This window comes from Ornithorhynchus anatinus, chromosome X1 (genome assembly GCF_004115215.2).
Source record: "Ornithorhynchus anatinus isolate Pmale09 chromosome X1, mOrnAna1.pri.v4, whole genome shotgun sequence".
NCBI lineage: Eukaryota > Metazoa > Chordata > Mammalia > Monotremata > Ornithorhynchidae > Ornithorhynchus > Ornithorhynchus anatinus.
This window is the reverse complement of record NC_041749.1, coordinates 115,432,473-115,457,725: the sequence shown is the minus strand read 5'-3', so window position 1 is coordinate 115,457,725 and position 25,253 is coordinate 115,432,473. Positions and strand designations below refer to the sequence as shown.

The 25,253-nt window shown below is 58.3% G+C and overlaps 1 protein-coding gene across 1 annotated transcript; it reads right to left on the bottom strand.

The window, feature by feature from the left end:
* ANO8 (anoctamin 8) lies at window positions 1-23,913 on the bottom strand. The gene is made up of 17 exons (XM_039910296.1): window positions 23,389-23,913; window positions 15,972-16,082; window positions 15,524-15,656; window positions 14,949-15,087; window positions 12,757-12,853; window positions 12,379-12,495; window positions 12,118-12,245; window positions 11,672-11,833; window positions 11,182-11,334; window positions 10,795-10,921; window positions 10,512-10,567; window positions 9,901-9,975; window positions 7,417-8,223; window positions 6,149-6,340; window positions 5,728-5,859; window positions 5,097-5,207; window positions 1-3,994 (listed from the first exon to the last, which is right to left on the bottom strand). Exons 1-17 carry the CDS (start codon window positions 23,495-23,497, stop codon window positions 3,344-3,346), a joined length of 3,300 nt encoding a protein of 1,099 aa, XP_039766230.1. The 5' UTR covers window positions 23,498-23,913; the 3' UTR covers window positions 1-3,343.
* Window positions 23,914-25,253: the final 1,340 nt, after the last annotated feature.

Below are 25,253 nucleotides of genomic sequence, written 5' to 3'. Positions count from 1 at the left end.
CTTTGTTGAAATATACTTTTTTTATTGCATTTCTGCAGATTTTACAAAAATATGACAAAATAAATTAAAAAGAAATAAATAAACCCCTTTTAGTTTTTTCCTTGATCAAAAGAAATAAAACAGCAAAAAAATTGTATTTTTTTTTCCTGTGTACAGTGATTGCCCAGAAGACCACCAGATGAGCAATGTTTGTATAAATACTTTGTATTGAGAAACAGTAAAAATTCCCTGGGCAACAGCCCCTCCCATCTCCCCCACCCCCCCATCCCCAATTGCCTGCTTTTGAGGCCCAGGGCTATCAGCCGCTTTGCCCCAGGGCCTGGGCGGGGCTCCTAGCACTAAGACAAGAACGTAAAAGACTCCCGATTCTTTTTTTAAACTAATATTGCATATGAGAACGGAAAGGAAAAAATTCATTGAAGTCTTGGCTATAGCTTGTTTGGGACCCACCCCACCCCTGGCACCTTCTAGCGCCACCCTGCTGGCCAGCAGAGGTACTGCGGGCTCGGGGAGTCGGTTGAGGGGAGGAGGAGAGGAGAGGGCGGGTCTTTGGGGTCTGGGGCATAACAGTTAGCATCCTCGGGTTGGGGGAGGGCGGGAGCTAGGGCAAGAGCTGGGCCCGGCTCCGGAGGCAGCAGGCTGTAGAAGCTGGGATCTGCCTTCAGGTGAGCAGCAGAGGGTTGGGAGGGCACTGGGGGTTGGGAGGGGCTGGCGCGGGCGGGAGGGTTCCCTGGGGGCGAGGGGGTCCTGCGTGCTGGCCTCCCAGGGCTGGCGCTCCTGCTCACGGCACACAGCGGGCATTCGGCTTCCTGGGTCTCCCTCCGGGTGCGGTTCCACAGCCCCTCCCAGTGCCAGCAGCCCCCGGGGAGGGGCTTCCTGGGGGACGGCAGGCAGGAGCGTCGCTGGGTTCCGGCTGGGGCGTGGCCCGGGTGGCAGGAGCGGTGGAGAAGGCCAGCTCTAGCCTCCCTGCCCGGCCCCGGCATGCCTGTGGCAGCCTGATCTGTCCCTGCGGAAGGGGAGAGGGGAGGGTTCCAGCTGGGGGCCGGAGCCGGAGCAGAGTGGGATTTCTGACCGGTCAGCCCTGGCCGGTCCAGCCCTGCCCACGCTGTCCCCCGGGGGCTGCCGTGCCCACTGGCTTCAGGAGCAAGAGCTGAGCTGTGACGGGGTAGGTTTGAGCCGCTCTCAGTGCCGACAGCCAAATGGCCCCGGGGGCCAGTCTGGGGCTAAAGGCAGAAAGAGATGGGCCAGCCGGGGCTGGCTGACCGGAGCCCCGGAGGGGGAGGAGCCGGCTGGGACTTTTCCTAGGCTGACCTGGGTCACCCAGTTTGAAGCAGAAGAGGGGGAGAGGATTCAGGCACATAGACTGAGGAGTGGGAGCCCTCCCCCGCACCCTTCCTGGTTAACGGATGGCATAGCCTAGAGGCTTCATGGCTTCCCCTGGGGGTGCCCCTTTCCAGTCCCACCATCCCAGCAGTAGCAGTAGCTGGGGGTAGGGGCGTGGGGTTGCCAAGGAAGAGCGCAGATCCCACCGTGACTCCTTATGTCAGGGAACCAGACAGTTTGGCTGGCCCAACTGCCCCCAGGTACTGACTGCCTGTCCCCCTCCATACACAATTCCCTCTTTCCCTCCCTCCCCCCCAGGAGGGCTTTATTGCTTCTAGACATAGGCTTGGGGGGGAAAGGAGCCCTCCAATGGATTGGTTACTACTAGAAAAGACCTTTGAGGTCATCTTCTCCAACCCCTGCCTTCAGAGGTGTGATAAACCAGGTGGGGAGGGGAGGGCGTGATTCTCTTCTTAAAGTTCTCAAGCAAGGAGGTCCCCCCAACACACACACGACTAGCATCCCTTAGACAGGAAGTTCTTGCTGTCTAACATCAGGCCCTCCTGCTGCAAACCAGCCCCATTTCCTTTTTTGCTCTTAGGTCTCCTCAAAGGTCTCAGACAGCACAAGAGTGCTGGCCCACTTAGCAAATGACCCTCCCTGTCCAACCCCCAAGTTCCCACTGCCTGGCCACTTTTTTTTTTAAACAATGTCACAACCCAAATAGTGTGAATCCTGAGATAGCCCCCCCCCCCCTTCTCTCCTAGTGCAGGAGCAGAGCAGGCCCTGGGGCTTCCACTCCACTCTTGACTCAAGGAGAGGGGAGTGAGGGGTGAGTTTCGTGTCCTGAGTGGGCAAGGGCAGGACCAGTGTCAGTGGGCCCCAGTGGCCCTGGCTCCTGCTGCCCAGGAAGGGGGCGCCAGAGTGGCTCAGCCAGGGGCCCATTCCCCTCACCCCCGGACCCCAGCGGGGGCAGAATCTGGGGCTAGGTCCCTGCATCCAGCCCAAGACTCAGCCCAGCCTCCCGACCAGGGCCCTAAATCTCCCTAAGCCTTAGTTTCTCTGGGGGATAGCTCCCCTTAGCCCACAGCCCCCTCCCTCTGCCCTCTGTTTTCCCCCTCCCATGCTCCTCACCCTCTCCCAGGGAGATGCTTATTGCAGGTCTATACAGCAACGGTGCCTTTGGCCCCAGGCCCCCCGCCCCACCCCCCAGCCAAGGAGCAGGAGGGAAGGGACACAGCAACCCGGGGTTTGCATAGAGGTGAGAGGGGGGCTGCCCTCCACACCCCGAGAAAGCTGGCTAAAGGAGGAGCATGGAGCTGAAGAGGTGGGCCTATAGTGCAAGAAATGTCACCATGCATATGGAGTTTGGGGCCAGGGCTCTGGGGGAGATGGGGATGGGAGGGGTGCAGGGCCCAGGGGCAGAGAAGAGAGGTGGCACGCTCAGGGCTCGGGGGGAGTCTCCCCGGTGGCGCCTCGACTAGCATTTCCTCACACATACAACACAGACGTGGTGCACACACACACAGCCCTTGGTGCGGGGGGGCCGAGGCCACCCCGGGAGACAAGACATCGAGAAGAACACTACCATCGCCGGCTTCACCGGACTGCACGAGGCGGGCGGGGTCGGGAGAGAGGGGAGTAACCGCTGCCCGCTAGGGGCGGGAAGACGGGAAAAACCCTGGGGCCAACCCTTCAGGGAGGGGAGGCTGCCGAGCCTGCGGCTTCTGGGAGATAGGGTGGGCGGAGAATGAGGCTGGCTGACCCGCTAGAGTCTCCCAGCTCAGCCCCCGGTCCTCCCTGCCCCCCAGCCCTATGTATTGCAATTTGAGGTGGGGAGAAGGGGGAGGGAGGGCTAGGATTGGAAGCAGCCCCCCATCCTCCTCCTCCCCCGCCAAACCTTCCACTCCCTCGGGGGCCACACCTTGTGGGGCGAAGGGAGGGGAGGATGACTAACTGCCCTCCTCCACACATCTCCCCAAAGCCCAGTTCCCGTCTCCCTCCACCCCTCTTCCCCGGGTTAAAGTTTATGGCTGGAGCTGTCCTCCTGGGCCCAGATCTCAGGCTCCTCCCCGCTGCCCTCAACGGCCACCCCGTTGAGATGGGATCTGCTGGGGGGGCCCTCGGACCGGAGCTGGCCCCCCGCCCCGTTGCCCCCGCCCTCGGACTTGCCCCCGAAGTTAAAGAGTTTGCCTGGGTGGAAGGACTTGGTGGGCGACTGGGTGCGCTCTGGGTCGCGCTTGGGCTCGGGCGACTTGAGGAACTTGAAGCTGAGGAAGCCGGGCAGCTTGGTGTCAGCAGTGGGGGACTGGGGTGAACGGACCGAGGCGCCCGCGTGGGTGGTGCCGCCACTGCCGCCGCCCCCCCCACCCCCCGAGGACAAGAACTTGCCCTGCAGAGGGATGATCTGCTTCAGCTTCAGGACGTTGTTGCCGGCCAGCAGGGAGCTGGGCCGCTTGGGCTTGTCGGCGCTGTGGGCGCTGCCACCCTTGCCCTTGGCCGGGGCCTTCTCGGGGGCCGGGTCCTGCCCTGCACCCTCGGCCCGGCCCTCATCCCGGCTGGCCTCCCGCTCCTTGCGGGCGTGGTACTCGGCGTGCCGCTGCCGCTCTTCCTCCTCCCGCTTGCGCCGCTGCTGCTGTTGGTAGTGGTGCTGGGCCTGGCGCTCGTGTTTCTGTTGGGGGCAAAGGGGCTGGGCTGAGAGGCCCGTCTGAAGGTGGGATGCCGGGCCGAGTGAGGGCCGGGGTATGGGCTCGGGGACAGACGAGACTGGCACAGTCTCTGCCCTCAAGGGGCGGGCAGGCCGATGGGGGCAGAGAGACAGAGGCAGAGACCCAAACAAACAGACCTGAAACACAAGATACCTATGAGTCCTGGCCAAGAACTGCAAATGGGTGGCAATTACTTGGGGGTGTGTGTGAGAGAGCAGAAATGAAAAGGGTGTGTGCGTGTGGTATTTGTTAAGTGCTTACTCCCTTCGATAACTTAGCTGGTAGAATGGAGGCCTGTAGATGATCGTGGTGTGGTGATCCTTAGGTCGCTGGTTTGATTCCAGCTCTAAGGAGAGGAACTATTTTCCAGTGCTTGGAACAGTGCCCAGCGTTTAGAACAGTGCTTGGCACATAGTAAGCGCTTAACAAATACCATAATTATTACTATGTGCCAGGCACTGTACTAAGCGCTGGGGTGGCTACAAGCAAATCGGCATGTATGTAAGCAGAACTGAAAAGGCTTTTCTAGGACTAACCCAAGCTGCTTCTACACGTTTTTGTCCATAAGTGTGAGCCTACAAATTGATAGCTTGAAGAATGCCTGTTGGCAAAATTCCAAGTCCATAAATTCCAGGCTCGTCATTGCTAGACAGACCTGTTCGAGTGCTGAAGGATATTGGAAGGGTATTTGTTAAGCACTTACTATGGACTAAGCGCAAAGTGCCCGGGTAGATCCAAGCAGATCAGACATGGTTCCTGACCCCCACAGGGCTATTTGGGGAAGACTTTCCGGGAGAGGTGGTTTTAAGAAGAGGGGATCGGGGCCATCGGCCATGGGGGAGCAAATTGGGGCACTGGGCTCTGGGAAGGGACAGGGGCCAGAGAGAGTGAGCTGGTATCTTCTGGGTAGGGAGGGAGGCTGGACACCTGAGTTCTGGGAAGGTGGAGGAGAGATGGGGAGAACTAGGAGCTGGTGGGCAGGATGCCTGGGTTCCAGGACGGGCACCCCGGTAGCAGCTGGGCTGGCAGCGCCCCTCCCCCTGCTCCGAGCCCCACCTCACCCACCTTGAAAGCCTCCCGGCGCTGGTACTCAAGCTTGGCCATTTCCTCAGCCACCCAGGCAGGGATGTCGGGAATGGCCACCTGGATGAGGTACTTCAGGAAAAGTGCGAAGTGCTGGGGAGAGGAGGCACGGGGAGAGCAGGAGACAGAGGAGGCCTGGGGTTATGTCTCTGGGAGCCACTAGAGGGCAGCACTCTCCTCCCCTCTCCTCTGCGTTACATCGCTATCTGGGTGGGGAACACAACGCTGCTGCGGAGAGGCAAGGGGAAGAGGAACCCCTCAAGACCAGCCCCTTGCAACTGCCCCATTATAACACCCAGGCAGGCGATGCCCTAGCAACAGAAAGAACTCTACAAACAAGGCAGGCCACAATCGACACCTTGGCAATCGGATGGTTTTGGATAACTCTACAAACACAAAATACCCCCGTGGGTGTGAATTAGTTGTGCGTGTATGTGTGCGTGTGCGCCTGCACGTGTGTGTCTGCGTGTGTGACGGAGGGTGAATCATCTGAGAAGGAAACTGGTCTCCCTTTCCTTTCGCTCTAGTGGCTCATCTCCCTTCTTCCCTCTCTCCCTCCGTCCTTCCCTTCCCCTCCCACCCTCCCTCCTTCCCCCAGAGGAAAAGCACCTACCTCCAGCACCACCACGGAGATGATGGCTGCCTCAGGGCTGAGCCAGGGGAAGAGACGCTGCAGCTGGCCACACTGGCCAATCAGGTAGCAGTTAACCACGATGGCCAGAACTCCCATGACCTCCATGACCTTCTACAAGAGAAACCCCACCAATCAGGGCCTGGGCACTGGGCTCCTCTCTGCCTCTATCTTTTGGCTTCTAGAGAAGTTAACCAGACACCCCCACTTTAGGCTGGCATTCTTTGCCCTGGCTAGGCACTGTACCAACATTTCCACCGGGCTCAAGAACTGGCCATGCCACCATGCCCTCGGTGGCTGGCACTTCCCAAGCCACTCCTCTGAGCCCCAACCTTTGCCCACAGACCCAGATGAGGGAAGGGACTGGTAGCACTGGGGTCCCAGGGTGGGCGCGTCCCCTCACCTGCCACTGGCCGATGCTCTCGACCCTCTGGCCGAAGGGCCGCTGCAGCCCGGTGCAGAGCTTGAAGGCATCGCTGCGGATCTCAATGATGTTGTTCACCAGGGCGCACATGGCAGCCAGCGGGAAGGCCGAGGAGAAGAGGACCACGTAGCCAAACTGAATGAACATCTCCTGGTAATCCTGAAACGTGTCCTGCTGGGCCCCAGGGACCGGGACAGACTTGGAGTCAGGGGGCAGGAGGGGGACAACTGGGAGCATCGGAATGGGGGGCCCAGCGCAGGGGCAGTGCCAGGGAGTTTGGCTAGGCCTTGCTGCCGGCTTCTCTTCTCTGGCCTGCCACGGTGCTGAGGCTCCCCACTCTAACCCCTGCCCCCCTCCAACCAGCCCTCCCCAATCTCCACTCCCCACTGCTCCTGTGCAGAGCCAGCCACCCCCTACCCTGGAAATCAAGTCACTCCTTTGGCCCAGCTCTGCCTGCCTCTTTTCCAGAGGGGCAGTGCGGCCTAGTGGAAAGAGCACAGTCCTAGAAGTTGGAGGACCTCTGTTCTAATCCTGGCTCTGCCACTTGCCTGCTGTGTGACCTTGGGTAAGTCACTTAACTTATCTGTGCTCAGTTTCCTCAACTGTAAAATGGACATTCAATACCTGCTCTCCCTCCCACTTGGACTGTGAGCCCCACGTGGGATGGGGACTGTGTCTGACCTGATTACCTTGAATCTACCCTGGTGCTTAGAACAGTGCTTGATATGTAGTAAGTGCTTAACAAGTACCATAAAGCGAAAAATGGGGGCCGGGGATGAGAAGCAGCATGGCCTAGTGAAAAGAGCCTGGGCCTCCAAGTCCCGGATCCTTCATTCTCATTCTGGCTCTGCCACTTGCCCGCCGTGTGACTTTGGGCAAGTCACTTCACTTCCCTGGGCCTCAGTTTCCTCCTCTGTCAAATGGGTGATGAAATCTCTCTTCATCCCCTTAGATGGTGAGCCCCATGTGGGCTGTGGACTATATCTCCCCCAGCGCTGAGCACAGTGTTTGGCACATAGTTAGCACTTAACAAATATGACGAGGATAATGATGATGATTTGTGACTGTGAGCTAGACTGTAAACTCCTGGTGGATGGGGGACCTGACTACCAACTCTGTCATACTGGATTCCCCCAAGCACTTAGGACAGTGCCCTTCATACAGTAAGCGCTCAATTAATACCAGTGATTGATTGATCGATTATGATTATTCAGGACGAGAAGCCAAAGAGGTGTCCCCCGGCTCACCTCATATTTCTTCATGCAGCTCTCCACTTCGGCTTGGGTCAGTTGCGGGGAATAGTCCTCGTCAGGGGGGTCGATCCAGGAGGCCCGATTCTGTTTGTGCCGCCGCTGCTCCTCCTCCTCCTCCTCCTCCGGCCCCTCCTCCTCCTCCGGCCCCTCCTCCCGCCGCCGCTGCCACCGCCGCCGCCGGCGGGGCCTCAGAGTGACGGTCGTTTCCCTGGGCTCCCGCAGGGGGCTGCCCGTAGGGCCCTCGGCCTCATCCTCATCTAGCTCAAAGACGGAGGCCGGGTCCATGCCCTTCTCCACCATGGTGGGGCTGCCTTCCTCCAGCAGGCTCTCAGGCCCCAGGGAGCCGGGCTCGCTGTGCCTCTCCGTTCTCTCGATGAAGCTCACCTTCTTCAGCTTCAGCCCGCAGTCTGGCAAACCCTCCTCCTCCTCTTCGTCCTCGTCCTCCTCCTCGTCCTCCTCCTCATCCACCTCCTTGCCCGCCTCGTCCTCCTCCCCTGCCGCCCGCAGTTGCTTCTCCTCTTCTTCCTCCTCTGGGACTCCACACCTTCCGTTCAGGCACTTCTTGCCGCCTCCCTCCTCGGCCGCCGGCTCGGGTGGGCCAGCCCCCGGCTCTCCTGGTCGGGGCTCAGGACTGTGGGGGGCCTGGTACCTCTGGCTGAGGAGACGGAGGAGGGTGCGGGACATCTCCCAGGCGGCCTGCAGGTTCAGGTCACCGCGTTTGAACCTGCGATACAGGTGGGGCTGGGACACCTCCTTGACGTTCTGGAGGAATTGGCGGGTGATGAGCAGCGTCGCCAGCATCTGGGGGGAGGCGAGAAGTGGCATGGTTGTGGCCGGAACCAAGGACGGGAGTCAGGATGGGCTGCCGCTCAGGGGCTGGGTGGCCCAGGGCAAGTCTGTTAGCCTCTCTGGGCCTGACTTTCTCGCTAAATGATGAGGAGACTCACCCCTATCTCTCGGGGCCATGCTTCCTTCCTTCGCTCCCTTCCTTTCCCTCCCTTCTTCCTCCCTCTCTCTCTCTCCCTCCTTTCCAAAACTGAGGTGGAGATGATTGAGTCCTGGATGTCCCAGGGCCCAAAGCTTTTAGAAGGGAAATGGCACAGGGCTTGTTGTGATTCTTGCAGCCAAGATTCATGGCACTGGGATGCCCAGAGATCCAGCGTGCCCGACTGGAGTGGCAGCGGTGGGTCCCAGATCTGGGAGTTTGGGCTGCTGGAGGGACACCCCCAATTAGAGGTTGGGGAGCAGAGACCTAGATGAGAGCCTAGATCGGGCGTTGGCGGGGGGCGTTTATCAGCCTTGGGACAGGGAAACCCTGGCGGAATGAGGTGCCCCCAGGCCCCTCCCCTTGGGTGTCCTGAGCAGTAAGAGGTGCAGCCTCTAGAGCAATTACACCACTGAGTTTGGACTCCAGCCATCTAGAATGACCCCAGAAGGGTCTCCAGTGTCAAACTTCTGGGGCCATTGTGGATGGCTGGAGTCTAAACCTACCTTTGAGTCACTCCAGAAAGGGGGCCGGGGTCATTCCAGGGGTTCAAAACCCTCCCCCCGTCCTGGTGCCACTGTCTGGGCTGAACCAGAGTAGATTGATCGTGGCTGGGGTCCTGGGAGGTTTTGCTGCCCCACTCCCCCTGCCCGCCGGCCCTACCTCCACCCCAGCTGGCCCTTAGTACTCAGGGGCCCTGGTTTAATCTGCTTCAGTTCCTTCTCGCTACTGTCAAGTCCCAGCCCACACCTCATCGGGCCCCACCTCCAGCTTTGGACTCCCTCAGCCAGACTGACATGTCGGAAAGTGGGCACTCTCTCTGCATCCCCCTCTGGCCCTGGACCCTCACCCCTTTCCCCCTCCCTTCCCACCCACCCCAAGATACCATACTTTGGCCCTGGCCATGGTCCAGCAGAAAGCCAGGAGGCCTTTAAGGGAGATGAGGAGGAGATGGAGCTGGAGGGCGATGAAAGGGAAGAGAGCGACTCGCAGCTGCCGCACGAAGCTTTGGGAGAGAGAAAGGATGAGCAGGAGCTGCGGGAGGGACGGACAGAGGCCACAGACAGACCGAGAGAGAGAGAGAGAGAGAGAGGGACGAAGGTGGACAAACACAAAGAGATGGGAAAGGAGGGTGAGAAAATCAGCTGGGTGGGGGGACTGGAGAAGAATGGATGCAGAGAGAGGGTGGGGGGTGGCAGAGGAGAGGGGTGGAGAGAGATGGTGGCAGAGATGATAGAGGTGGATAGGAAGGAAGCAGCTGCACTCACGTACCCACCCGGATGGCTCGCTCTCTGGCTGATTCTGGGTTTGACCCCCTCCTCCCTCAACCCCTTCACCTGCCTGGGGGGTCCCCAGGAGGAGAGACCGGGGCAGAAGCGGGGCTAGGTTGGTGGAGGGAGATGCCAAGCACAGAGTTGTCCTGGAGGCAGAAGATTGGGCCACATGACCTCTGGCAGTCCCCTCTCTGAGCTCTGAGATACTTTGTTTCTTACCTCCTTCAGCCTCTCCATGTCCTTGAGGTAGAAACCGATGTAGAAAAGGCTCAAGTACGAATTTACAAACTGAAACTGCAAGGGAGAGAGGGAGAGGAAGCACAAGACTCAGTTGGGCTGGGCTGGGCCGGGCTGGCCAGGCCAGGGAAGGAAGGGCCTGGCCCAAGGGCCAAGCTGGGCTTCTAGGGGGAGGATCCGGGCCACATGGCCGGCCCCTGGCCCGGCAGCAGCAGCAGCAGCAGGAACAGAAATCTAACCATCAAGGATCACAAGCACAGTGCCGTGTGAGGTGCCCTGGGCACCACGGAGTCGATGTCCCTTCAGGGCGGGTGGCCCGGGTGCACACCACCCGGGGTCAGGGTCGGGGGGCTCTCTAAAACTCAGCCTGCTCTGCGGGGAGCCCCATGGGGGGCAGAGGTCTGTGAGATGGCATCTCCACCCACTTGGGTGCCACCCTACTCTCCCAGAAGTGGGGAGTAGTTTGCCCCCCCAGTGAGGGGGGGTGGCAGCGCCCGCCCTCCCCCATCCGCTGCCCCTCCTGGTGGTGGAGTGGAGGGGGTGGGGGGCTGGGACATTGCCCGCCCACTGCCAGGCTGGGCGCCCTCACTCACCAGGACGATTTTGATGATGAGGTGTTTCTCGTAGGCACTCTGCAGACGGTAGTTCTCTGGTGGGGGGAGGACGGGAGACGGGAGGGTGGTGAGGGCCCCCGGGGGAGGGGATCTGAATGCCCCCAAGGGGCAGGTGGCCAGGGCCTCTAGGGACTCCCCTCCACCCCCGGACCTGCCACTCACCCTGCCTAAAGCCAGTGGGCCCGCTTGGGTTGGGAGCTGGCAGGCCTGTCCCCTCCCCCTCCTGAGGGTGTGGCACACCCCAACCCGGCTAGGCACCTACCCATGTCATTGAGCCAGTAGGCCAGTTTCTTGTAGACCTCGTCGCAGGCGGTGACAATGAGTGCCAGCGTGATCTTGGGCAGGAAGCGGGCCAGGCGGGGCAGCCCCTTCACACTCAGCACAAACTCCTGCTCCAGGGAGATGGGCAGCATGAGGAGCACAGAGCCCAAGGGCTTCCCCCGCCACCCCACGTGGGCTCTGGGAGTCGGCTGGGGGTTGGGGGGTGAGGGGGCCCGACTGGGTGGGGCTGAGGATCCGGCTGGCACCAAGGGGTCCCCAGAGCTGCGGGGCTCCTGACACAACAGAGCTCAGCCGTGGCCTGCCCCCCTCCCTGCCGGAGCTCCCCCAGCTCCAAGCCCTTGGGGAAGGAGGGGAGGACGGCTCCCACCTGCAGCTGGAAGCAGGCCAGCATGATGAGAAAGACAAAGGAGAGGCAGGCGAGGCAGATGGGGAGGCTGACCAGCAGCTGGAACAGCAGCCGCTTCCAGGGGGGATAGTAGAACTCTTCTGCATTAGTCACTGGGCTGATCCTCTTGATGCCCTGGAGAGAGGCCGGGGGCCAACGGACGGATGGGGACACAGAGAGTGAGGCCTTATGGCCCTGGCGGGGCAAGCTGGGGCAGGTGGGTCTCCCGTGCCCCTCGAGCTCGGGGGGATGCTTGGGGGGATGGTGGGAGGGAGGCGGGGTCTGATGAGGGAGTCCCAGGGAGGGGACGATGAGGGCCAGCCAGGATCGGGGGGATGGGGGTGGTGGTAGCGGAACCGTCTGGGTCCTGGCTTAGAGCCCAGTCTATGCTGGATCCCCTGAGGGAGCAGGGGCGGGATGGGTTGGGGTCAGAGAGAGGTGAGGGTCGCTCTGGCCCCTCCATCCCACTGACCCTGAACTGCGGCCGTGGCTCCTCTATGGACTCCGCCGGGGTATCCAGGGTGCCCCACTTATAGGCAAATTCTGCCCCTCGACGCTTCCACTCCTCCAAGAACAGGGTGGACCAGATGACGTTGAAGATGGCGAAGACCACGCAGCAGATGTCCCGGCTGGTCTGTGGGTGTGGAGGATGGGGAGGCAGTGGCAGATGGGAGGTGTGGCTATGGGACCCCCTCCAGGCTAGGACCCCTTCATTCTTCCCCGGCTGCCTCTGCTTTACCTCCCCAACAGGGTCGAGGTTCTCTCCTGCTCTCTCCGGGCCTCCTGCTGGCTGGATACCTCAACTCTCCAACTGGACTCCAAATGGGAAGGGTACCACTCTACCGCACCACTCTGAGCTGAATTGGAAGGGTGGCGGGGGGCTCCCCCTGCCCCTACCAGCCCCTTCCCAGGCCTCACCTGGTCCGACTCGGTGAAGGTGTACAGCATGGAGCCGAAGACTGCAGGGTACACCATGGCGGAGGTGTAGAATCCCAGCCAGGCAAAGTACATGGCAATCTTCACCCCAAAGTAGTCGCAGATCTCATCTGGCAGGGGTGGGGGTGAAATCAGTCTCGGGGCTCAGGCCCAGCCACACAGGGGGCCGACAGCTCAGCCCATCCTGACCCCTCTCCCGCCGATCTCCCTTTCCTCTACCCCACCCCCATCAAAGTGCCATACCCAGGGGCTGGTTCTCGCAGACAGCCTGCACCCAGGACTTCATCAGCCGGTTTAGGATCCGCTGCTCATGCACGGGAAACACCTGCTGGATGACTCCGCGGGCGGCCAGCTCGGGGACTGTTGGGAGGGGTGGGGCAGGAGGGGGCTGAAACCTCACCTAGGCCGGGCTAGGGGGCAGATTGGGTAGCCCCACCCAGATTCCCCTCAGGCCCAGGTTGGGCAACCCATCGCCACTTTACCCTGGGGACCTTCCCACTGTTGCCCCCAGACACCAGCTCTCTGCCAAGAGCTTGCGGGAAAGGGGATGGGGGGACCCTTTAGGATCCGGGGTGTCCAAGAAGGAGCCCAGTTGTCCTGCTGTGCTGCCCCCAGACTCACTGATAGGCTGGCCCTCCAGGAAGTGGATGTTGTGCAAGGCCTCGCCCTGCTTGGCCCGCAGATTCTCCAGCCAGTAGCGGATGATGCTCTGTCGTTCCTATCAGGTGACAGACAGGTGTTGGTGAGGTGAACTAGCCCCCAAATCCTTTCCCACTGTTCCCCGTCCCTCCATCCTCTAAGTCGTCCAGCTGACAGACCCCTTCTGCTACTGTCTGCCTCCCCCATTCATCTTCTCCAAGGAGCCTTCCCTGATTCACCCTGCACAGGCTCCGGCATCCTGTTCCATCTCATGACCCATCCATGACTCACCCAGGAGCCACTCCTTCCCCTCCATTCATCCTTGCCAGATGGGGATGGTTTGTGTGTCTGCCCTCCCTCCCTTGTCTGCCCTCCCTCCCCTTTAAGACTGGGAGTTCCTTGAGGGCAAGAACCAGATCTGCTCTGGTGCTCTGGAACATCAGGTTGACCTGAAAACCTGGGCATGGGAGACTATCCCCAACTTGGGCATTTTCCTTGTCCCTCTCTGGGGCTGGGAAAGTTGGGAATAGAGAGACACGGTGGGGGATTTAAGCAGTGTGAGGCTTCTAAGGGAGCCAATGTGTAACAATGTGATTATTCTGTATCTACCCCAGTGCTTAGTACAGTGCTCAGCACATAGTAAGCTCTTAATAACCCCTACAGTTGTTATTAATGGAAGAGCAACTGTCTGGAAGTAGGAAGACCCGGGTCGGAATTTGAGCTCTGCCACCGGCCTGCTCTGTGACCTTAGGCACGTCACCTAACCTCCCTGTACCTCAGTTTCCTCCTTTGTAAAAATGGGGATAATAATCCCTGCCTTTCAATCTACCTCGCAGGGCCGCTGTGTGAGCCAAAATGAGTTGAGTAACGTGATAGCACTTTGAGAATAAAAGCTCTATAGAAAAGCAAGGCTCTAGTCCAGAGGCTAGGACATTCGCTCAATGATGTGGTTGGTCCCACTCTGAAGCCCCCACTGGTCCCCTTTACCACCAGACTTGGACTCTCAGCATTTCCTTCTCTTGTTTCCATTTTCCCTTTATGTATCTACCAGAGATCATGTCTACTGACTCTGTTGTACTGAACTTTCCCAAGTGCTTAGTTCAGAACTCTGTACACAGTAAGCGCTCAATACGTTCCATTGACTGTTGTATTGTACTCTCCTAAGCACTTAATACAGTGCTCTTCACACGGTAAGCACTCAATAAATACCACGATTGACTGATTGGTTTATTATTTCCAGTGCTCTGAACATATCTTTTTGTACTATAAATTAATTATTTATTTACATCGACGTCTGTCTCCCCCCTAGAGTGTTATGGGCAGGGAACATGCCTACCGACTCCGTTTTACTGTACTCTTCCAAGTGCTTAGTACAGTGCTCTGCACATAGCAAGCACTCAATAAATACCACCGATCTATTGATCGACTGACTGCCAGCTGCTCCTTCCACCCCCGCTTTTTCTTAAACCGTGAGCCCTTGGAGAGTCAGGGACAGTGTCTAATTCTTGCCCGTGTATTTTTTTTCCCAGACCTTAGTAGAGTGCTCTTCACACAGAAGGTGCTTAGTAAATGCTATTATTACCACTAGAAGGAGTGCGGGGTTAAAGTGGCCAGCATTCTCCAAAATCTGTATTTCAAGTCCCAGAATGCTGTGGGACCAGAACTGAGCACATTTTGAGCGTGCTCCAACCCCAAGGGACAATCCGAGAACTGAGGATTAGCAAAAGAGGCTGAATAGGTGACTGACTAGGTGGCTGACTGGATGGGAGGTGGCTGACTGACTGGTTAGCTAATAATTTCAATTTCAGGCATGGGGCTCTGCCTCCTGCAGGTCCTCAGAAAACAAAGGCAGGAGTATTGCCTGGCAGGCTGTTGACCAACCAACTGCGCAAAGACCTCCCATCCCCACCCTGTGGAGACCTCCTTCTTTCCCTCCCTCCCCTGCGCCCCCTCCACCACCCCCACGGTCAGCTAGAGCTAAGGGGAAATGGAGAAAGATTTGGGAAGAAGGGAAGGGGCAGCTCCTCTAAACTGTAAGCTCATTGGCAGGGAATGTGTCTGCTTATTGTTATATCGTACTCTCCCAAGCGCTCAGTACAGTGCTTTGCACACAGTGAGCCCTCGATAAACACGATCGAAGGAATGAATGAAAAGGGGCAGAAGGAGACACTCACCTGGGAAGTGAAGAAGAAAAGTTCATTCTCGATGTTCTCGTAGATGTAGTCCTCCTCGCAGGAGAAGCCACGGGTCCCACCCCCAAATTCAGCCTTCACAGGCTTCCGCAGCCCAATCTCGTCGGCCCCGCGGAGCAGGCTGCCAGGACGGGAGCCCAGGAAAGTCAGTGAGGGATTCTAACTGTTCACTGTGCATACTGGGCGGGGGCACACTTTGTCTCATCCCCTCTCCCCCCACCATCCCACCCAGGGGTATCTGGCAGAAGCCGCCCTGTGAGGATGTATCGGGGATGGGAGAAGGGGCACTGACACGTGTCTCTGCTGTGTGTCTGTAAACGGAGAGTGTCTCACTTATCAGACTGGAAGCTCCCTGAGGGCAGGGACTGGGTCTGTTCTCTAACTTGGATCCCCAGCACCTGGTACAGGGCTCTGCTCCACCTTAGGTGCTTCGGGCAGACTTGCTGATGGACTGAGAGTGGGGGAAAGAGGGCTGGAGAAAGAAAAGGGGGGTGAGCCAAGGGCGCCCGGGAGTGAGTGGGGAAAGTGGGCTGGCAGGGCCACCCAAGGACACCTGCCTCTCATAGGTGGCGGTGACGAAGAAGGCGTAGACGCGGGTGTGCTTGTGATGGCGGATCTGGATGATGAGTTCGGGGATGCCCAGGCGGATGTGGTTGAGGAGCCAGAGAAGCGTGTGGTCATCGGTTGTGTCTGCCACAGGGAACAGGAGAGGAGATGGGTAGCAGCGGAGGTGCCTGGGCAGGAGTGAGGGAGAAGCAAGAACCCCAAGGACGGGACAGGAACAGGACAGGAGCCAAATGGGCAGAAGGTCTTGCCCGGGGGTTCTCAGGCCCTGTAAATTCTTGTCTTCCTCCCCTCGCCCATCCTGTCCCAGCACCAACATGGAGCTCAAATCCTTAGGCCAGGAGGGGATCCACGGTCTGGTTCAGATTCCTTGTCCTTCCTTGCTGCATCATCCCAGACGTGGCTGGGCCCCAGATGGATTGGGCGCTTGACCCGCAATACCTGCAAAGGTCATGAGCACATCGCAGTTCTCGGTGGGCACCGTCTTCATCCAGGATTTGTGGGACATGATGTAGCGTCCAGCCTGCAGCAGCCGCTTCCCAAATAGCTTATCTGCAACCAGATCCCCAGGGTGGGGAGAGGTCAGCCCTCCCGGGGGGTGAGGGGGAGGAGCAGGAGGGCATGCCAGCTGGAAATAGAGTCCAGTTGGGGGGAGGGGGTCAGGGAAGATGGGACAGGCACCTTTGCTTTGATTACCCAACCCTGACCCCCTGCCACCCAGGTTGACAGGAGATGGCCCAGGAGGTGTCAGGCGCCAAGGGAGGACAGGCACTGTGCCCTCTGCTAACAGTTACCCCTGCCCTGGCCTTGACCCTGTAGAGTTGAGCTGAGGTGGGAAGCGGGGAGTTCCAGGGAGTTCGGGTGGGTGAGGCTGGGGTAAGGAGCGAGCAGGAAGGGTGGAGGCTCTGGGTTGGGGGTGGGGAGGGAGGGGAGAGAGGAAAGACAGGTAGAAGCCGGGGCCTCGGGGCCCATGGAGGCAGAAGACAGGTGCAGAAAGGGGAGCTGGGGAGACTCTGTAGGGAGCCATGATGGAACTGGGGTCGGGGTGGCTACTTCCCCCATTCATCCTTCTGGAGCCAAGTTGCTCCAGACCCTGCTACCTTCCCTCCCCGCGACAGCCAACCAGCTACCAGCCCAGCCTGGGGTGTGTATTGGGGGTGAGGGGGTGTGGAGGGGGTCACACAGGAAAAGGGAAAAGCCGGGAGAGGCAGCCTCCTCCACCCCAGTTTGCCTGCTTGGCTCTGCTCCCCTTGGGGCCTGTGGGCACAGAGGAGCCGGTGGGGACGGCAAATGCCCACAGGCCTCTCCATCGTCATCTCTTCATCCTCGGCCAGCATCCTCTCCCAGTCCCCTGAGCTCAATGCAACTGCCTCCCTCACCCCTTCACCTGCCCCCCGGAGCCTCTCACCCTCTGCTTCCCGAGTTCCAGAATCCCCCTCCAGCTGCCGCAGTCCCGGCCCCCTCCGCAGCCCCGGCCCCCTCCGCAGCCCCTGGCGGAAATGCGCAGCTGGGGAGAGCCGGAACAACGAGCTAGCGAGCAAGTGTGTGTGTGTGTGTGAGAGAGAGAGAGAGAGAGCAAAAAAAAAAAAAAAAGAAAGGAGAGGAACCCGTCTCCATGGAGATGTTGGAAGCCCCCGTGACGCAGTTCAGGTGGGAGGGGGGAGCCACGAGGTGGGAAGGGAGGACACGGGGAGGGGTGCAGAAAGCAGGGAGAGGAGCCTGTTTGGGCTGCAGACGTGAGTCTCGAGAGATGGCTTTTGCCCTGTTCCCTTGGCACGAAAAGGCCTGCCACCTGCAAACCCCAAATTCACTGCCTGTCTGCTTGAGGGAAGGTAGGACTGAGGGTTGGGGAAGGGCTGTCTCTTTCGCTCCTGTTCCCCAGTACCCTCTGCTCACCTGCCCCCTCCGTCCATGGCTCCTGAGGGCCTTCAGTCCCTCTATTCCTCATCTTCCACATCTGCTTCTCCCCCACTCATCCTTGGCCTCCCTAATCGCCATGGGTCCTGACCATGTCTCCCAGCCAGACTTTGGTCTGCCCCAAAGCAAAGGCTGTTAGGAAATGGCCAAGGGGGAAGCCAGGGCTGAACCAGGGGTGGGAGGGACCTAGGACTTTTAGGCTCTATCCCCCGTAGCTCCGAAGGGGGAGAGGGCTGGGAGGCAGAATTCCAGAGTCCTTGCCCTGCTCTGCTCTTGTGGGTTGGTCTGAAAGCAGTGCTGAAAGGATTTCCTGTTCTCACTGATTGGGGGCGGTGGCGGGATTTAACTCCTTGGCTTGAGTTCTGCCGTGGGCAGGCAGCCCTCCCTCTTTCCCTGATTCCACACATGAGTTCACAGTCCCTCGCTAAGTCAGTCGGGGACAGGGCAACTGGGTCCTCTCTCCCTAATGCTGTCCTCCCACAATCCCAAGATACTGAAAAAGACTGCTGCCATTCTTCTCACCTCCCCAGGGCTCTGCCCTGTTCCACCACCTGGCGAGTTGAAGCTTCCGGCTGGGAATGGGGGCTGGGGCCAGGCAGAGCGGGAGAGGGGACTGGGATCTCCTGGCTCCCAGGGGCCAGGCATCCTGCCCCGTCTCCTCCCTTGGATGGTGAGGCAGCCCAGCCACAGAGACAAAGCCGGGTTCTCTACCAGAGTCGTCAGGGTGAAGGGCACAGGGTGAGCATTGTTGGTGCCCACGCTTCCTGGCACGGCTCGCTCTGCCCATGGCAGAGTGGGAGTGGGGACAGAAAGTCCCCAGGGGCTTGAGGCCGGTGGGAGCTGGGAGCCTCAGCTCCAGGTGGCTCCCGACAAGGACAATGGGCACCTGTGTCCTCCTGCCACCTGAGGTGACCTCTAGTCCCAAGTAAACCCGTCACTGCTATACTAACCAGACTCTGGATAGCATCGCCCTGGAGCCAGCGGGGAGGCCCTGGTGGCTGAGTCTGGCCTTGAGCTCAATCAATCAATCAATCAATCAATAAATCAGTGGTATTTATTGAGGACTTGCTCTGTGTAGAGCACTGTACTGAGCACTTGGGAGAGTACAATATAGCAGAGTTGGTAGATATGTTCCCTGCCCACAAGGAGCTTCCAATCTAGAGGGGGAGACAGGCATGAAAATAAATTATGGCTATATACATAAGTGCTGTGAGGCTGAGGGTGGGGTGATACAGAAAGGAGGGGGAGTAGGCGAAGTGAGGGCTTAGTTGGTGAAGACCTCTTGGAGGAAATGTGATTTTAATAAGTCCTTGAATAATAATAATAATAAGAATGGTATGTGTTAAGTGCTTACTATGTATCTAGCATGATTCTAAGCACTGGGGTAGATACACGCTGTAAGAAGCATAGTGGCTTAGTGGAAAGAGCATGGAATTGGGAGTCAGAGGACATGGGTTCTAGTCCAGGCTCCATCATTTGTCTGCTGTGTGAACTTGGGCAATCCACTTAACTCCTCTGTGCCTCAGTGACCTCATATGTAAAATGAGGATTAAGACTGTGAGCCCTACGTGGGACAACCTGATTACCTTGTATCTACCCCAGTGCTTAGACAATGTAAGCACTTAATAAATACCATAATTATTATTAATTACTATTACAAGCTAACCAGGTTGGACACAGTTCTTGTCCCACATGGGGCTCACCGTCTTAATCCTCATTTTACAGATGAGGTCACAGAGGCACAGAGAAGTGACTTACTCATGGTCACATAGCAGATAAATGGCAGAGCTGGGATTAGAACCCAGGTCTTTCTGACTCCCAGGCCCATACTCTAGCCACTAGGCCATGCTGCTTCCCTTTGAAGGTGCGGAGAGTGGTGGTCTGTTGGATATGAAGGGGGAGGGAGTTCCAGGCCAGAGGAAGGACTTGGGCAAGGGGTTGGTGATGAGATAGATGAGATCAAGTTGAAGAGCCCAATTTAGTCTTCTCTGGCAGAGGGGAAATGAGGGGCCCCTGGGGCCCCAGAAAGCAGGTATGGGGCATGTATTTGCATGTAAGTAATACCCATGTATGCCTGCATGTAGTTGCATGTAACATATGCTTGTGTTCATGAGAATTCATAATTGTATATGTGTATTGTATATCAAGATATGCAAGCATGAAGGCACACATGTGCCCATGAGTGCACGTTTAAGAGTGTGTATGAGTGCACATGTGAGAACATGCAAGTGCATGTAGAACAGTGAGGATACATGTGTGTTTGACTGTGTCACATGAGTGGTCACATCTTTACATAGTTATTATTATTTATTATTATTTGTAAAGTCCCCCCTACCTGGTGTTTGGGTTCCTGGCCAGCCTGGGGATGTACCCATCCTTGTCTTGTCCATCTTGGTGTGCGGTGGGTGTCTAGTACTGGACACAGATGACAACGGGCTGCCTAGCTGGGGTCCTGGAGCTGCACGTCTGGCCCTGGGTGCCCATGTATGTAATAATTGTGGTATTTGTTAAGTGCTGACTATGTGCTAAGCCCTGTGTTAAGCACTGAGGTAGATACAAGGTAACGAGGTTGGACTCAGTCGCTGTCCCACATGGGACTCACAGCCTAAGTAGGAGGGAGAAGAGGGATTGAACCCCCATTTTACAGATGAGGTAACTGAGGCACAGAGAAGTTAAATAATTTGCTCAAGGTCAAACAGCAGACAAGTCCCCCGACTCCCAGGTCCAGGCTCTTTTCACTAGGCCACGTTGGGGAAAGGTTCAAGGCAGACAGGCACCGCCTGACCGGTGTGCATGCGATGGGGCCTTGGGATTGATTGTGGGTTTAGAGAGCTGGGAGAAGGGCTAGGAAGCTGGCAGCCTGCTTTCCTTTACAGGGCTGGGGCTGCGGGGGGGAGGGAAGAGAGAGGAAGGAAAACCAGAGGAGAGGCCTCTATTCCCTGCTCCTGTGTCACAGCCACAGCCTCTGGGCAGGAGGTTTCTGCCAGGAAAAGTCAGGGAGAGAAGCAGCAACAGTAGCAGGCAGCAGCAGGCCCCCCGGGCCTGGTGTTCCCAGCCCCTGTCAGGCTGGGAAAAGAAGGGACTTAACCTGGGGCAGAGACTGCCCGGATGTTCTCCATTCCCTCCAAGAACCAAACAAGAGGAACCGGGCCCGAAATTGCAGCCTGAGAGACTCAGGCTGAAGAAAGAACTTCCTCGTCATTGGCGGGATTAAATGTGGGAATAGGTGGCCGAGGAGTCTCTGGGCCTGCAGATTTTTAGAGTAAGAACAGATCCTCATATATCTTGGTGGATTCAGGAGTTTAACCTGCCTGGAGGCAGGGGGCCGGACTTGATGACCTCTCAAGGTCCTTCTCAGCTCTCAGAGGTTTCTAAGGGAGGGTCCCGCAGTGCCCCAGTTGTCCAAAAGGCTGGCTTTAGGGCTGCAGAGAGAGTATCGACCCCTGAATGACCTTTGGCTCGGGAAGTAAACTCCAGAAGCCAGAAGTAGAATGGATAAAGGTCGACTGGGGACAGGCGACTGGATAGGTTGGCAGAAAGGGGAGAGACTGTTTCTGAAGCTGGAGGGGGCCCTGGGCGGCAGAGCTGTCTCCCTTGTTGATGGGTGACAACTGCCAATGGACCCTAGGCAGCTTGGAAATTCATCTGGTGTACAGATTGTGGTATTTGATAAGTGCTTACTATGTGCCAAGCACTATACTAAGTGCTAGGATCGGTGCAATCAGATCAGACCCAGTCTCTGTCCCACACTGAAAACCTCTGAAAGTCCCAGTTTGTATATGGGTAGACGAGAGAGTGATAGGGTGTATGGAAGTGTATATTTAGTGTGTGTGTATATATCTGCAGGGCAGTGATTACATGCACGGGTCTGCATGGCGTTAACCATCACATTTGATGAATGAGTGTTCTGTGTGGCGTGCCTGGGTGCAGATGTGCACACTTGCATCTTCCTGTGTGCGGGCATGTGCAGCATGTGTGTGGGCCTGGGTGTCTGTTTGGATGTGTTCCCTCTATAAGCCACTGCAGGGGGCAGGCTGCGTAGTCTGTATGGGGCACACTGGATCACTGCTGCTGCTGCTGCTACTGCAACTCCAAGCTCTTCTCCCTTCAGCCTGCCCCCTGCTCCTGCTCCCCCCCACAACCCCTCCAGCGAGTCTGCAGAGAGAGTCAGCCGGCAAATGTCTCCCTGGTGCCCCTTTGCTCCACGGGAGCCCAGATCCAGAGGCCTGCCTCCCCTCCCACCCCCAAGACACCGGGGGTGGGGGGGCTAGGAGGAGAGTCCCATTCAGTTGGTATGTACCGGGCTGGAGCTGGAGCTGGGCTTGGCCTCTTGCTGCTGACTGCTGAGTTGTCAGTGCAGTCTGGAGTGTTCTCTGCACTGCCTGCACCCTCCTTTCCCTCTCGGAGGTGGGAGGGAGTGGCATTGGGAAGTGAGCACGGTTCCCCTGCATCCTGGCTCTGTCTCTCAGCCCCTCCCTCTACCCGTGAAATGAGTCAAAGACCTGGGCAGAACCCAGGAGTCCCAGCTCCTGCCTCCTGGAGTTTCATGGGGCTGGGGGCTGGAGGGCTGGAGGAGTGGGGTGCTGCTGATGGACTCGAAGGCATGGCAGGGGCAGCCTGGCAGACCCTCACCTTGGGCTCTCCTAGCTAAGGTCACCGTGACTGCAGCATCTAAGGAAGGGGGAAAAGACTGCTGGCTTTGTGGACCTGGGGGAGGGTTGCCCGGAAGGGAACACCGGAACACCTTGCCCCCTGGAGTCAGGCATGGGGATGGCACAGCTCTTCGGTTGTGCCCCTTGCTTTCTTGGCATGGCACTCTGGTCACTGGACCAGGCTGCTTTGACCTAGGAGGAAAGGGAGTGTCTTCTGTTCACAGGTAGATGCCAGTCATAACAGCAAACTCTCTTCTTCCTCCGCCTTAGACTGTGAGCCCTATGTGGGACAGGGACTATGTCGGACCTGATTATCTTGCATCTACCCCAGAGCTTAATACAATGCTTGGCACATAGAAAGCACCTAACAAATGCTATTTAAAAAACTGCCAGGGAGCAAAAAAGGGGCTGGGAGAGGTGCTGCCCAGAGTGGGCTGGGTACCACGGGGAGCCACAACCCCAGCCCCCTCCTTTCCAGATCTCTCCAGACCCCAGCCCCTCAGTGGACCTCCCCATCCCGAGCTGTTTCGGGAGTCCTGAATGGTCCGAAGGAGGAAAGACGGGGTGAAGGAATTTGAACAACCCCAAGAAACTGCTTTCCTTGCAGATCTCACTTGGGTTAGGTGGAGATGACATCAGCTCCTGGTTGGGAGGAGGAAACGCGGAGCCCCCGGCGCGCCTACAACCCGCACGTTCTTCCGATTGTTACTATCCGCCTGTAAATAAAGCGCCACCGCCAGCCGCCTGGGCTAGGGAGGGGTGGGGTAGGGTGGAGTGGCCGGGGCTGAGGTGGGGGTACCCAAGCCGCCTGGCTGGGGAGTGGGGGCGGCAGACCTGCTACTAGAAAGAAAGCGCTGCCAGTCTCCCCCTCCCCTTCTCCCCCCCCACCCTTCTCCAACCCGTGCCAATCTCCTCTCCCTGCCCCCATCTTGGGTGGTTTCCTGAGGAGATCAAAGCCCAGACAAAAAAGATTACTGCAACGCTGCAGTGAAGAGGGAAGACTGAGGAAAGCGGGGAATGGGGGTGGTGGTGAGCTGACCTGGGAGCCAGAGACAAGGTTAGAGATTGTCCCCTGCCTATCTGTCCTTGCACCCCCCCCTCCCGCCCCCCAACATCTAGGCGTCCTCGGGACCAAGTAAGCTGCAAAAGTGCAAGCAGCGTCTCTGGGGCTGCAGCAGCAGCCCCTCTCCCCGTTCCTCGCGCCCCAAGCAATCTAGTGTACTTGGGAGGGGAGTAGAGGACACACACAACACACAGACACACAGAGAGAGACATAAACACAAACCTACCCAGGACTCCAGCCGCCGCAGCCGGTTCGGCCCGATCTCGCTCTCCATCCGCCTGGGCGCGTTTACCCCGTTCGCCCTCCTGGGAGCCCCCGGCTCCTGTCTCGGGCATCTCGGCAAATTGGGCGGGCGGGGAGGGTATCGGGAGAATCCGGATCAAGAAAACTGGGCTGGCATCGCCGGCGGGGTGATCAGAGCAGAGGAGGCGGGAGAGGAGGAGGAGGAAGAGGAGAGGTCGTGGGGCAGCCCGGGCCGGGCAGCTGCAGGGTCATTAGGGCTGCGGAAGGCGAGAGGGGTTGGGGGGGGATGGGGGACGGGCAGGGCACAGGGTGTCGAAGGCGCCCCTCCTGCCCCTCTGCGGGCTCCGGTGCCCGCTCGTGCCCCGTGCGTGCCAGCTGTCTGCCCGGCTGATCTTGACGCGGCCAACCCGCCCAAGCCTCCGAGAACCCGGGAGGAGAAGGGCGAGGAGAAACTGGAGGAGGAGACAAAGGAAGCAAAGCTAGTCACAGCTGCTGCTGCTGCTGCTGCCGCTGCTCCTACTGCTGCGCTGCTCTTGCTCCTCCTGCTGCTGCTGCAGCAGCGGCGACGGCGGCGGCCGGCTGCTTCTGCTGTTTAATAATGTGGTTCCCCTCCTCTGCCCAGCGCAAAATGGGGCCGGGCCAGATGATGTTGCTGACGATGATTTCGTATTTCATAAGTGCTGGACGCTGTACAGAAAAGGGGAAGACTCTGTCCCTTCCTTCCCCGGGGGTAAGCGGAAAGCCCCGACCCGGAGAGAAATCCAGACTAGAAAAAATGTTAGGCACCTTAGGGTCTCGACTTCCCGAGAAGGGTTTCAAGAAAGGAGGAAACTTGTAGGGCACAGGGTCAGGCAGCAGGGCAAGGGGGCGGGCTGGCTTCCCTCCTCTCCGCCTCCTTTCACATTTTCCCCACCACCACCAGCGTGTGTGTATGGGGGGGGGGGGGTCTCTTTCCACCAGGGGGATAATGGATGGAGAAGGACCGAGGGACCCCTGCCCAGCCCATTTCCGACTGGGAACATGGGCGATGGACAGTGGTAGATCTGGGCCCTGGAGAACTTGCTGCAGTTGACTGATAATAATAATGATAATAGCAATTCCTTGGTATTTACATAGCGTTCTCATTCCCAAAGGGCCCTCACATTACTTATCTCATTTTTGCCCGTACAACACCCCTGCGAGAAAGACGGATATTATTATCCCCCATTTAGCAGATGAGGAAACCGAGGTACAGAGAGGTTAAGTGACTTACTCACGATCACATAGCAGGCCGGTGACAGAGCTGGGACTCGAACCCGGATTATCCCGCTCCTATTACACTACACTGACGGATGGAGCCCACTCCCTTCTCTCCCCTCCCCTCGCTTCTCGGCTCTGGGTCACCAGCAGAGAGAAAAGGGACAAGCCCCTTTTCTAGTTGTCTCCCCGGGAGTGGGGATTCAGCTCTTTCCTCTTTGCCTCGAAGGTCCGGGGCGGACAAACAGACGGACAGACCGTCAGACATATCGGGAGCCGCCTCCGTGCCTAGAAAGACGCTGCCGCCGCCGGCTCCCAGCCTTCTTCGGCCCTGGGTTAGTTACTTCACTCCCTCCAGAGCCCTTTTCCAGCAAGTCGTGAATTATTCAGGCTGGAAGAGGTTTCGGGGCTGGAAGAGGAGAGTGGGGGCGGGGGGTGGGGGGAACGGCGAGTTGGAACGAGGGTGTGGGAGCCCCCGGGGGTGTAGGGGCGTAGGGACAGAGGTGTATTGGGTCAGGGTGGGAGGTGGCGAGCGGGGGTATATGGGTGGATCCCGGATATGAGTTTGTGGGTGTGTATCCAGGGAGATGGGTGTAGTATGTGAAATGAACT